The 13,853-nt window shown below is 39.0% G+C and overlaps 1 protein-coding gene across 1 annotated transcript in view; it reads right to left on the bottom strand.

Annotated features, from left to right (window-relative positions):
- LPCAT1 (lysophosphatidylcholine acyltransferase 1) overlaps positions 1-13,853 on the bottom strand; it is a 135,640-nt gene that overhangs the window by 36,500 nt on the left and 85,287 nt on the right. Inside the window, exon 10 of the mRNA XM_074945089.1 lies at positions 8,738-8,863. Coding sequence (XP_074801190.1) covers positions 8,738-8,863 — 126 coding nt within the window. The remainder of the gene's footprint in view (positions 1-8,737; positions 8,864-13,853) is intronic.

Below are 13,853 nucleotides of genomic sequence, written 5' to 3' on the forward strand. Positions count from 1 at the left end.
GGGAAGCGAAAACAACCATAAAAATGTAAAAAGACACAGACAAAAAAGGTGAAGTCAATAGCAATGAATATACATTAGAAGTTAAGAATGCAGAAAATTGGTAAGGGAAGCTTAACAATGAAAAAGTCATTGGCCACTGGAGTTAGGACAATTAGAAGGAATTTAAAAAAACATAATCATGCATAAAAGGAATCCTAACACTGGTATAGGTTCATTTATAAATGTAGATAGTAAAACTGTCATTGATGCAGAAGACGCAGAAGTGTTCAATAAATATTTCGGTTCTGTATTTGGAAATTAAATAGAAAGTATTTCATCATCTAGTTTAACTATAACTAAGAAGGAATTTAAACAGCTTTACTAAAAAATTATATGCAGTGTTGTAGCTGTGTTGGGATATTTGAAAGACAATGAAAGACAAAAGCTTGTCTCAGATTGGTGCAATCAAAGATACTACTTCATCTACCTTGTCTTACTGAAAGTTAAACATTCAGATGGAGCACATCCAAATGCCTTGCACTCAAGAGTCTGAAAGCGAGTTGGCAAAGGAGCACTAAACCATTGATGTTAATTTTTAAACAAACTTTGGAAGACTGGAAGAAAGTTAATGCTAGTCTGATATTTAATAGAGTAAATGAGATATCCCTGATCATTATAAGCCTGTTAGATATCTATACATGAAAAATCACAGAATGATTGATGAGACTCAATTAAAGATTGTAATATAAATGCCATTCAACATGGTTTTATGGAAAATAGGTCTGATCAAACAAATTTTATACTGTTTTCTGAGTACAGATTTCATAGATAACGGTAACTATGTTGAAGTAAATATATTAAGACTTCTCTAAGGCTTGTGACTTAGTACTTTGACATCCTGATCAAAAATGAGCACTATACAATAGCAATATAGCACATACTACATCAGTGGTAGTCAATTTTTTTTTTTTAATCAATGTCCAGGTTTCTTTATCAAGGTATAGTCAAGGTCCAACCTACAGAGAAAATAATAATAAAAACATTATAATAAGTAAATAAAAAGATTTCAGCGTCTGTTCAAAAGTGTGTGGCGGACCGGATTTGGCCTGCAGTCCACCTATTGGCTATCCCTGTATTAAATGGACTAGATACTTGCTAAATGACAAATTTCCTAATATATATATGTAAACGGAGAATCATCACTGAATGATTGTATATCCAAGGAGATCTTCACCAAATGCTGTTATGCATTTTTATCAATGGCCTGAAAGAATATATAAAATCATTGGTGACAAAGTTTGCAGATACTACTCCACCAATCTTTGTTCCAAGAAATGAAAAGGTCATGCCATTTAAACAGTTTCCTACATCACTTTGTAAGCTGGACACAGTCAGACAACATGTACTTTAACAGAGCTAAATGCAAGATCTAGGAACAAAGAACAGAGACCATACTTACAGGATGAGGATGATGTATCTTGGAAAGCAGAGATTCTGACAGTGACCTGGGGGGTTATGGCGGATAACTAACTGAATATGTGCTCTCAATTTGATGCTGTGGCCAAAGCAGACCCGGATGTATAAACAAGGAAATATCAAATAGGGATATGGAGGTTGAACTACTTCTGTATATGGCATTGGCAAGACTACTACTTGAATGGTTCCATATTGCAACCAAATGACACAGCATCATGGGGAATTACACAAACAACAGAAAACTTCAAGGATCTGGAAAGGAAAATGAAGAAGAGGAAAGTCCAAGTGATCACCTCAAGGATACTTCTGATTCCATGAGAGAGAGAAGTAGAAGGCAGAAAATGCTGGAGTGGACTGTTGGCTGAACAACTGGTGTGAAGCTGAAGGTTTTAGTTTTGTGGAACATTGGAACACTTTCCAGGGGGAGGAGGGATGTATGAATGGCACAGTCAGCGTGCGTGTGGCTAGTTTTCTCACTGGAGACAAGCTGGAGCAGCCAGGAGCAATTAAAGGAGTACCTCAAAGAAAGAATGCTAAGGAGCAAAATGTAGTGCAAACTCACACTCAGCATGTAATGAAAAATTTGAACCAAAGTGGCAAAGATTGTGAAGATAATTTTTTTTTAAATACTTATATAACTATGCCAAACGGGACATTCTCATTGATGAGAAGAAATGTAACATTAACTGGCATTTCAGAAACCTGGTGGAATTATTAACGATTGGAATGTTAAAATCGCTGGTTATAACCTGTTTAGGAAGAATAGAATGGGTAAAAGAGGAGAGGAGGATGATACTCAATATTAAAGACACCATTATCTGCTTTGGAGGTACTGATAACTCTTCCACAGTATCTTGAATGCATATGGCTCAACGTGCTAACTAACAGAGCCCAGGAAGGGATGACGGTCTATAGTTACCCAGGTCATTCTGCTTGAATATTGGCACAACATTAGCACTTGTCCAGTGTTCTGGAATTTTCCTGATATTCCAAGGTTTATTAAAAATGGACATCAGCAGGCCAGAGAGCTCCTCTGCCAACACTTTAAGGTCTCTTGGGTGCAAGTTTTCCAGGCCTGCCAATTTAAAATTGTATATCCCTATCTGATGCTCTTTCTAGTCCATTCGTAACTAAGAAGTATGTTAAAGTACATCATCCTCATGTGATTAGCCTGACAGTTCTTGGGCAAAATAATGGAAAAGTTGCTACGAGTTTGGAGGGAAGCAGAGGAGAGTTTGGAGATGTGCTGCAGGGGGCTAAGACGACCAAGACCCTAGGTAAAGGGACACCTGGTTTGTGCAGGAGGAGGGCAGGCAGCCCCACAAGCTGAAGGGCAGGAGAGGGAAGTAGCCCAGGGGAAGGAACTGCTAGTTCAAGTGGTTTACTGCTATCCCTAGGGCCCCTGGGCTGGGACCCAGAGTAGAGGGTCATTTAGCCCGGGTCCCTCCCTCTCCACTCCCCTCCTTTAGGACACTAGTGGGGCAGTTAATACCCCAGTTCAAGGACAAGAAATGGTGCCCTGAACACTCCACACCCCAGAAGAGAAAGCGCGAGACCCATCATAGTAGTGCTGGCAATTTGCCACACTATAGAATGTGGGACTGTGTTTGAGAAAGCAGGGATTCTGAAAAAGGTTTAGGGGTCATAGTGAACAATCAACTCAATATGATCTTCTATTGTGATACTGTGGCAAAAAGGACTAATACATGATCCTTTGATGTATAAACGGGGGGCCATGAGTAGAAGTAGGGAAGTGATTTTAACTCTGTTTATGGCATTGCTGAGAGTGATACTGGAATACTGTGTTCAGTTTTGGTGTTCACATTTTAAAAAGGATATTCAATAACCAGAGAAGGTGCAGAAAAGAGCCACAAAAATTATTTGAGGGCTGGAGAAAATGCTTTACAGTGAGAGGCTTACGGAGATCAATCTGATTAGCTTATCAAAAAGATCCGGGGGCGACTTGATTACAGTGTATAAGTACCTTTAGAGGGTGAGAATACTGGCTACGAAAGGCTCTTTAATCTGGCGGAGAAAAGCATAACATGGCTGAAAGCTGGAATCAGACAAATTTCAAATCAGAAATGAGGCACACATTTTTAACTATGAGGGTGATTTGGCATTGGAACAAGCCACCAAAAGATGTGGTGGACACTCCATCTCTTGATGTCTTCAAAGCGAGACTGCATGCCTTTCTGGAAGATATGCTTTAACCAAACAAGTTACTGGGCTTGATTTAGGGTTAACTGAGTGAAATGGTCAGAATACATACTAGTGGTCCCTTCTGGCCTTCAAAATCCACAAATCTATGAAAACAGGGCAATTCAATGTAGCAGACAAAGCTATAACATGATCCAGTGACTGGAATTCAAAGCTAGACAAATTCATACTGGAAATAAAGTGTAAATTTTAACTGGAACAATCTACTAAGGGATGTGGTAAATTCTACATCATTTGAAATCTTTATAATTAAGACTGGATATCTTCCTAGAAGTCATGCTCTTGTTCAACCACAAGTTTTTGGGCTTGATGTAGGAATTATTGAGTGACATTTTAGGGGGAGTCAAACTATATAATTGCAACAGTCCTTTCTGGCCTTCAAATCAAGAATAAACTGCGTAGTGACTGCACCTCAAGCAAGCGTATGTTGAGGGTCCTACTGCAAGCCACATTCCACTGTGCAAAAAACCAGGATTGCAGTCTTCCTATTAGCGGGGAAAAGCCAAGAACAGCTGAGATTTCCCTCAGTGTACAGATGCCAGGGTGAATAAAAATTCATGGATTTAAAAATAAATAGATTTTTTTTAAATTTATGATCAGATTTTTTATTTTATTTAAATTATAATTTTTTCTTTATAAAAATACACGCATTTACAATTAAATCTGAATTCAATATAAAAAACATGATATGGCCTAAACTTATTATAATCTCTTAAAACACTTAAATAAAAAATAAATACGCTGAATTCATAAGCCTCTATCAAAACTATGAGTTAAAGGCTTCTTTTCTACATAAAGAAAGTATTGGGGAAAAACATCTAACTTTTGAGGCTAAGCTTTATAAATAAGGCACAACAGGTCAGCCTAAGTAAGTTAGGAGACTGTCTCATTTTCAAAAAACTGAAGCGAATAGGAACTTAAACTCCAGTCCCTTTCATTTAGGCGTATTTGAAACATATTTCCCAGGCTGACCTGAAATAATCAGTTTAATTCACTGACTACAATTAATCCCTCTGTTTAATAAATAATTTAGTTATAAACTTGAAACATGTTTTGATAAGATAAATTTACTTATCCAAAACATTTAAGGTTTTGTTCAATAAAAAATGAATTTTATATGCTGTTTCTTGTTTAATTAAATTCCAGTTACCATCCTAAGGCAGCATGACACAAATCATGGGCAAAAAGTTAATTATCTAACAAACAAGCAATATTATATCATTCAACATTTTCTAACATACTAAAACTGTACAATAAATAAGAATCTGAAAATATTAAGCCATATAATTGCTTAAATAAATGTATACAGTTATAGGGTACCATCCTAGCTAGCAAAAAGATGTCCCAAATATAGTATAAAGGCTCTATTTAGTTGTAAATCAACATTTGTTAATGCTTATATCAATCACTGAGAATGCACTTTTCTTTAGAAAATAACTGGAGTAAAAATGGAAAAGTTGATTAAAATTAATTTTTTAAATCAATGCTTTCCATTTAGTGATTTAAATCAATCCACCCTGATAAACACCTAATTCAGGGAGTCAATCCACCCTGACAGACACCCAAATCAAGGAGTCACAGAGCCTCTGAAAAATCAAGGAAGAATGCCCATTTTAGTAGAGTTTCATTGTTGGTTTTCGCAACAGCCACTAACATCCAGAATTCAAGAGGACATAATTTGGGTGAACAGCTTTGAGGCTGATTGGTAGCCTGCTGAGCAGGCACAGAAGCCAAGCAATGTTGCAAGGAGACTAAAATGAGCTCTAGGATTAGCACTTGCATACTAAAGGAGAGGGGCTTACATTGAGTACAGGTCAGCTCAGAGCCTTTAGAGGTAAATTTGGTGCGGAGAATAAAATGTTCCTGCTGACTCCCTGTAGCATTCTCTATTGTACTGTTGGAGATCCTTTTAGCTGTAAGGTCTCTACAGAAAAAGCACTTATCCTTACTGTTGTTCTTCTATCTTCTATATTTCCTACACTAGAAATTATTTTCTCCTTTCCTTCCTCGTATGTACAGCTGCTGGAAAATAAAGGATTAATTAGTGAAAGGAAATAATTAGAGTTGGGAAAGGAAACATGAGGCTACACTCCATGCTTCCAAGTGAGGAGGCAAACAAGAAAACTTGAAAGAAAGTTGCCAGATTGGTGCTTACTCGGGCTGTTGATTAATAGCAGTTAACTTACGTGATTAACTCAAAAAAATTAACCACGATTAAAAAAATTAATCACAAATTAATTGCAGTTTTAATTGCATTGTTAAATAGAATACCAATTGAAATTTATTAAAATATTTTGGATGTTCTTCTACATTTTAAAATATATTGATTTCAATTGCAATACAGAATACGAAGTGTACACTGCTCAGTTTATATTTATTTTTTTTACAAATATTTGCATTGTGAAAATGATAAACAAAAGAAACTATTTTTCAATTCACCTCAGACAAGTACTGTAGAGCAATCCCTTTATTGTAAGAGAGCAACTTACAAATGTAGATTTTTTTTTTTTGTTACATAGCTGCACTACAAAAACAAAACAATGCAAAACTTTAGAGCCTACAAGTCCACACTCAGTCCTACTTTTTGTTCAGCCAATCGCTAAGACAAACAAGTTTGTTTACCTTTAAGGGAGATAATGCTGCCCACTTCTTATTTACAATGTCACCAGAAAGTGAGAACAGGCGTTCGCATGGGACTTTTGTAGCTGGCATTGCAAGGTATTTACGTTCCAGATATGTTAAACATTCGTATGCCTCTTCGTGCTTCAGCCACCATTTGAGAAGGCATGCTTCCATGCCGATGATGCTCGTTAAACAAAATAATGCGTTAATTAAATTTGTGACTGAACTCCTTGGGGGAGAATTGTATGTCTCCAGTTCTATTTTACCCACATCCTGCCATATATTTCATGTTATAGTAGTCTCGGATGATGACCCAGCACATGTTGTTCATTTTAAAAACACTTTCACTGCAAATTTGACAAAATGCAAAGAAGATACCAATGTGAGATTTCTAAAGATAGCTACAGCACTTGACCCAAGGTTTAAGAATCTGAAGTGCTTTCCAAAATCTGAGAGAGATGAGGTGTGGCGCATGCTTTCAAAAGTCTTAAAAGAGCAACGCTCCAATGTAGAAACTACAGAACCCGAAGCACCAAAAAAGAAAGTCAACCTTCTGCTGATGGCATCTGACTCAGATGATGAAAATGAACATGCGTCGGTCCGCACTGCTTTGGATTGTTATTGAGCAGAATCTGTCATCAGCATTGATGCATGTCCTCTGGAAGGTGGTTGAAGCATGAAGGGATATATTAATGTTTAGCATATCTGGCATGTAAATATCTTGCGACACTGGCTACAACAGTGCCATGAAAACGCCTGTTCTCACTTTCAGGTGACATTGAAAACAAGAAGCGGGCATTATCTCCTGCAATGTAAACAAACTTGAATGTCTGAGCCATTGGCTGAACAAGAAATAGGACTGAGTGAACTTGTAGGCTCTAAAGTTTTATATTGTTTTATTTTTGAATGCAATTTTTTTTTTTTACATAATTCAACATTTGTAAGTTCAACTTTCATGATAAAGAGATTGCACTACAGTACTTGTATTAGGTGAACTGAAAAATACTATTTTTGTTTTTTACGTTGCAAATATTTGTAATAAAAAATAAATATAAAGTGGGAACTGTACACTTTGTATTCTGTGTTGTAATTAAATTCAATATATTTGCAAATGTAAAAAAAACCCAAAAACATTTAAATAAATGTTTTCTATTATTGACAGTGCGATTAATTGTGATTAAGTTTTTTAATTGCTTGACAGCCATAGTGCTCACACATCAGCCTTAATCAACATTGGCAGAAGATAGAACCATAAGCTGTCCATAGCTGCTTTTTCTAGGCATGCTGGGAGAGGAGCAACCAGTTGAAGCACTGTGTACATTTGTTGTCTTATAAGATCATCCAAGACTTGTCTGAAGTATAACAAGTGTGGGATTTTAAAAATAAATCCAGTGAGATGATTCCAGGCACTTGAGGAAGACAGACAAAACACCAATAATATTGTTTAGCTAGGCCACACTTTAACTAAGTAACACATCTGGGAACTATCTGGCAACAAGATATCCAGTGCAGGTTATCCTTCTTTCTGTAAGTTGTGCCACCCAGCTGGCCACTACTGGCTGCCCCACATCTCTCTCTCTTTACCACCAGGGGGAGGGGTGCCCCCAGTCCACTCCCCCACACAGTGACCCCAGCACTGGGTTCTGACTGCCAACCCCTTGTATGAAACTTAAGGGAAGAGTGGGTTGACTCCTTGCCATACAAGACATTAGGAGGCCAAATTCTATTTCCCACTTTCTTTAGGAGATGCCTTCTAATCTGTGGTGGAACTGGACCCTCTAGCAAATGCTTATCCACATGAGGCATCCACCAAGTTGTGACAACATGAATTTTACAATATGCCCTAACCCACCAGTTCCCTGGGCTGCTCAGGAGAAGGTGAAACAACCCCACATTGCGCCCAGGCCAATCTGGCAGTGAGGGAAAAATTCCTTCCCATCCTCCCAAAAAATAACTAGGATGATGCCCAAGGCAAGGCCCCAAAACCTGGATATCCTACTCTCATCCCAAGAGGAAGAGCTTTGTTCACAGTGCAGAATGACACCTCAGGCAGGGGGAAGGGTTTACAAACCGTCAGCTGATGGCTCAGGAGCCAAAAGACTAACACGGCACCCTTCTGTCCAGCCAGCCAGTTAAGGTTCTCCCCCTCCCCGCTCAAGTCCATGAGGAAGGGAGGAAATAAGAGGGGCCATCCTTAAAGGAGCCAAAGACTTTCTTTCACCTGCTGGTCCAGACAAAGGCTCTCCAACCTCGGAAGGTGCATAGGAGGGGACCTCGAGTGAGGTGGTCCTTGTAATATACATTAGTGCTTTCTCTTTGTAATATAAAATTCCATTTTCTAGTCATAAAGGTAACTAAGACAGTTGTGTGTGTATAAATGTCAGTGAAACAATATTGTAATAATCATGCTTTATAAATAAAAATCATTTTATATGCTCACCCAAGGCTTCTCACAAGCTTTGCAAATTCTAAAAGGCAGGTGTTTGAAGGCAGACGAAGTTGTCCTTCAGCCAAAGCTAGCTGGCAGTCTTCAAATGTGTAGTCTGTTACTGAAACTCCCAAAGCCCTTGAGTGAAGAAACCCGATACAGTAAATATCATCTCTTTTGATACACAAATCTATCTTTTACACACACACACACACACACACACACACCTCCCACCCCTTTATTACCTTGGCTGTGTACAGCATTAAACCCTATACAAATATATCAAAGCGAAAATTTAAAAAGTGAATAGACAACGGGGAAAATGCAAGTACACCTCTACCCCAATATAAGGTGGTCCTCGGGAGCCAAAAAAATCTTACCACATTATAAATGAAACCACGTTATATCGAACTTGCTTTGCCCTCGAGCATTTCCGTTATTAATAGTCACTTCCCGCCCCCTGACTGACCCCTCAGAACCCCCGACCCATCCAACCCCCCCTGCTCCTTGTCCCGACTACCCCCTTCAGAGAGCCCCTGTCCCTAACCACACCTCCCAAGACCCCACCCCCTATCTAAGCCCCCCTGCTCCTGGTCCCCTGACCAACCCCTGAGACCCCCTGCCCCTTATCCAACCCTTCAGCCCCAGCCTGGCACCCTTAAAACACCACTCAGAGCAGCGTGTCGGAGCCAGACGCGCTGATGCGCTGATCCGCCCCGTCTTGCCCTGCCCCCTGAGCGCTGCTTTACTGCGTTATATCCGAATTCGTGTTATATCAGGTCGCGTTATATCAGGGTAGAGGTGTACAAAAAACTAAAGATACATTCTACGGAAACCTGCTGCAGAATGTTTACTTTGACTCTTCAGATACAAGTCCAAGGAGATACAAAAGAAAAGAACACTAAGGATAATATAATAGGCGAACAAAAATAAGGAAATAAAATTCACATCAAAGCTTCCTGAAGTATGACCATGGAAAAAATACCACCGACCTACAGGGTCCCAGAGCCCAAGCTCCAGCCCCAGCCCAGAACTCTACACAACAATGAAACAGCCCCACAACCCGATCCCCTGCGAGCCCGAGTCAGCTGGCATGGGCCTGCCATGGGTTTTTCTTTGCTGTGTAGACATACCCAGAAACTGAGGAGGATGGTGTCCTAAGGTGACATTGACACAGGGAGCCCAAAGACTGTGAAATTGACCAGGAAGCCCAGAGCTGAGGAAAAATTGATGAAGGCTCCTTACTCATAGGTGCAACCAACAAGAATGCTTGTGAAAGTGATGATGGCACCCTATGAGAAGGGTGCTTTGGTGTAGAGACACACTCTGTTGGCATCTGCTTGAATGACTTCTTAGCTTGCCTGAGTCTTGTTTGTTTCTCCCATGAGGAGAAGGGGTCTCTGACTGCTCCAATAGGATCTCAGTCTGCTGTGGCAAATTCTTATATTTACAAGGTCTCTTAAGACCTTTGCAGCTTGGAGAGAGATTTTCCTCATCTCCGGAGTACTGGAGGCATGAATAGAGCAGGTGGAAGTCACCTGATCCCTCAAAGCCTCTTTGATTGAAGATGTTCTCAAGGAGTTTTCCATAAGAAACAGATTTAAGCCTTGATTCACTAATCTGCCATGTATGTTTTTTGAAAACCTTGAAAATCACACACACTGCTGTCAAGTGACTCTCCCCAAGGAAGATACAAGGAAGACAGTTGTGTCTTTCTTTTAGAAGTATCACTCTTGAAGCCAGGAGATAGAGGACGAGACATACTGTAGGCAGTCCAGTGAAATTTACTAATTTCCTACAACTAACCTAGTACTTAAGCTTTTTTTTTTTCATACCAATAAGCCAAAAAGAAATAGAAAGGAGTATGTGAAAATCTAAACTAGCTGCTTCATGAAAAAAAATCCTACCTACTTATCTTAATCTAAAACTAAATAGAGTGGGAGGAGGAACACTGAGAAGTTCCAACTCTTCGACAGGGTAACTACAAATTGCTGATTGGAGGTCGCTCTTCCTCTTCTGCTCTTGAGGGCGGAAGCTTGAGAGTATGAGGAAAACATGCACGTCCCCCCACTTCTAGATTTAAAAAAAAAAATCCAAACGCCTGGGCGGGGGTGACAGCACATCATGAATGGGATCCATATGCACAGGAGCTCAAAGAACCACCACCATTACTTCAAGGTTTTATTCAAACTGTAGCTCACAGAACATTTCCCAAAGGTACACAATGAAAAAGACAAGTGTGTACCTAGCATGAAATACAAGCAAGCTTAACTTTTTCCCAAATAGTTGGGACAAAAAGTGATATAAAGAAAAAAAAATCTTGAAGTTCCCATAATCCAAAATAAATTATATTAAGAACTTTTAGTTTTGCTTCACATAGAGCTTGATACTGCGAGGTGCCAAAAAGGAGGCCTCAGCTGCCATGATACTGCAGAGTAATTTTTTTTTTTGATTGAGTAGCACTGTGTTTGCTATCCTGAAGGTCAGAGAAAACCATCTGAAATAAGTGTTTAATCACTTTAAATTCCATGGAGACTATTGCTACATATAGTTTTAAAACCAGCTTTTCAAAATAATAATAATTTAGAACCCTCTAAGGCAGTGGTTCTTAACCTGGGGTGCACGCACCCCCTGGGGGTGTGAGACACCCTTTCTGGGGGTGCGAGACATACCAGATTTTTTTAGAAGGTACATCATCGAAAACACAAATTAAGCACCTATGTATTTATTAACATTATACATTTTTAACAAATTACTGTAATATACAAACAAAATATATCTAGGTTTAAAGAACTGACCTACTTCAACTATTTTTGATAAGGGGCGTGAGAACATATTTTGAGCACCAAAGGGATGCAGGCTGCAGTAAAGGTTAAGAACCACTGCTCTAAGGTGTACAACTAATTCAAAATGCTTCCTTCCAACATGCATTACTTTGCATTTATCAACAAAGAACTGTATCTGCAATTGTGTAGCCCATTCACCTACTTTGGCTAAATCCCTCTGAATTTCCTTACAGTCCTCTTTGACTAACCTAAACAATTTTGCATTATCTGCAAATCTTGTGATCTCATTGCTCATATTCCTTTCCAGATCATTCATAAATGTATTAAACACTGAATCTAATACAGAGCCTTGAAGCATGCCATCACTAATCTCATGTCTGATGAAAATTGACCATTTAATCCTATTCTTCATTCACTGGATATCAGCTAGTTTTTGATTCATGACAACACTTTGCCCCTAAGCCCCAAATCATTTAGTAGCTGCTTCTCAGGGAGAATGTCAAAAGCCCCAAACACTTCTCCTTTGTCTACAATTTATTGAGAAGTTCAAAGAATTCTAATAGATGAGTAAGACATGATTTTCCTTTGCAGAAACTACGCTGGTTAGATGCTAACAAATCAGGATGGTAAAACAATCAATGATGAAAAAAAGCAGAAATATTCTATTAATATTAGCATTCTGTATCTGAAAAGAAGCTGGATACTATTCATAGTTTACAGTGATAATGAAATACTTTTTATTCTGACAGTATCGAGGCAGGATGCTAAACGACTGCTAAATCTAAACACTCATGTCTGCAGTACCCAAGAGTTTTAAAGAAATTGGCTGATGCAATTCTGAAGCACTGATTTTGATACTTAACTAACTCTAGAATACTGAGGAAGTCCTATAGGATTAGAAAAAAGCAACAGTTATGCCAATATTTAAAAAGAATGAATGGGGTGATCCAATAAGTACAGGCTGGTTAGCATAATATCAGTCCTAGGCAAAGACACGGAGAGGCTGATATAAGGATGTAATCAGGAAGAACTCTCTAAAACAATAGCTTCTAAAGTTGAAAAATAAAACAAGTTTAAAAGGTGCTACTCAGCTCAAACCATTTGCAAGAGAACCTTGACATGAAGTTTAAAGATTTCCTGGAGGAACGCCTTCTTTCCTTTCAAAAAAACTTAATAAGCACGCAATAGACAGAACTTCCCCCTGGACATAATGTAATTCTCCAAGGCAGGGTCATATTGTCCGATAGTTTCACAGGTAAGAATTTTCCCTCTCTCTCCACCATATCATACAGATACTTTGGGATGCAGAAAGCAGTAAATTGTCCCAAGGGAGGAAGACAGGGAAGATTCATTTAATCCATCTAGATCTGAAAAGGCATTCAAGAGTTAATGGAGCTCCCTGTTTCAGAACACTCTTTTGCCTCAGCAAGAGTGAAGATGTTGACTCTGTGTTGTTTGAGAAAGTGTGGATGGAAATGCCTGTAGTAGCCTTATGAACTCCTCATAAAATATGAGCAATCTCTCCGTCCACAAAACGGCTGCTCCTTTCAGAGTGCATAGTAACGAGGCTCTGAATGTCTCTGCTATATTTGAAAGTATCTGCTTTATTCCTCCGTAGGCTCTATTCACATCAACTCATACATTTCTACTTACTTACTGTTACAAACTTACTATGTTTGGATTCAACACTTTCTATTATATGAGAAAGATCATGGTAATCTTGGGGATAGAAGCTGGTTAGTTCACAGACATAAAAGTCTTTTAGACCAATTCTGAGATAAGGAGGCAACAGCCTCTGCTTCTGAGTGCCTTCCTTCTGCAGTACCTTTTTTTTTGGTTTCCCAATTGGACTTTGATACAAACAGGTTCATCAACAAGCTTCCAACCTGGCCTGTGATATACCAAAAAGCTACCTGATCTGGACTGCAATCCCTTGCTGAGCCATCTGACCCTGATTTTTCTTCTTGGTGTACAACGTGAAGGAACAGGGAAAAGCTTCTGCCAGGATGTGAACAAAGCTACTTCTCTAAGCAGTACTGAAGGTTTTCTGTCTCTTTGGCAGTTATATACACACCATATTTCTGATCTTCAAGATTTAGATGTACCCCGGATGTGAAAACTGAGAGAAGATTACATTACCCCTCTTAGCTATAGTATCATACTAGGAGTTCATATTTAATTATCTACCATTTATCTCCAACTCTTTTTGCATTCCAGGATACAGTCCCCCAGTAATCTGCTGGAAATGGAGGTGTGAGCTTGAAGGTCCACAGCATGAGGCAGGTTTCCTCCTGTTTCCTCCTTGGGCCCACATCCCAGCCCAAGTCATATAGGAGTCCACA

Source organism: Natator depressus, chromosome 2, assembly GCF_965152275.1.
Source record: "Natator depressus isolate rNatDep1 chromosome 2, rNatDep2.hap1, whole genome shotgun sequence".
Taxonomy (NCBI): domain Eukaryota; kingdom Metazoa; phylum Chordata; order Testudines; family Cheloniidae; genus Natator; species Natator depressus.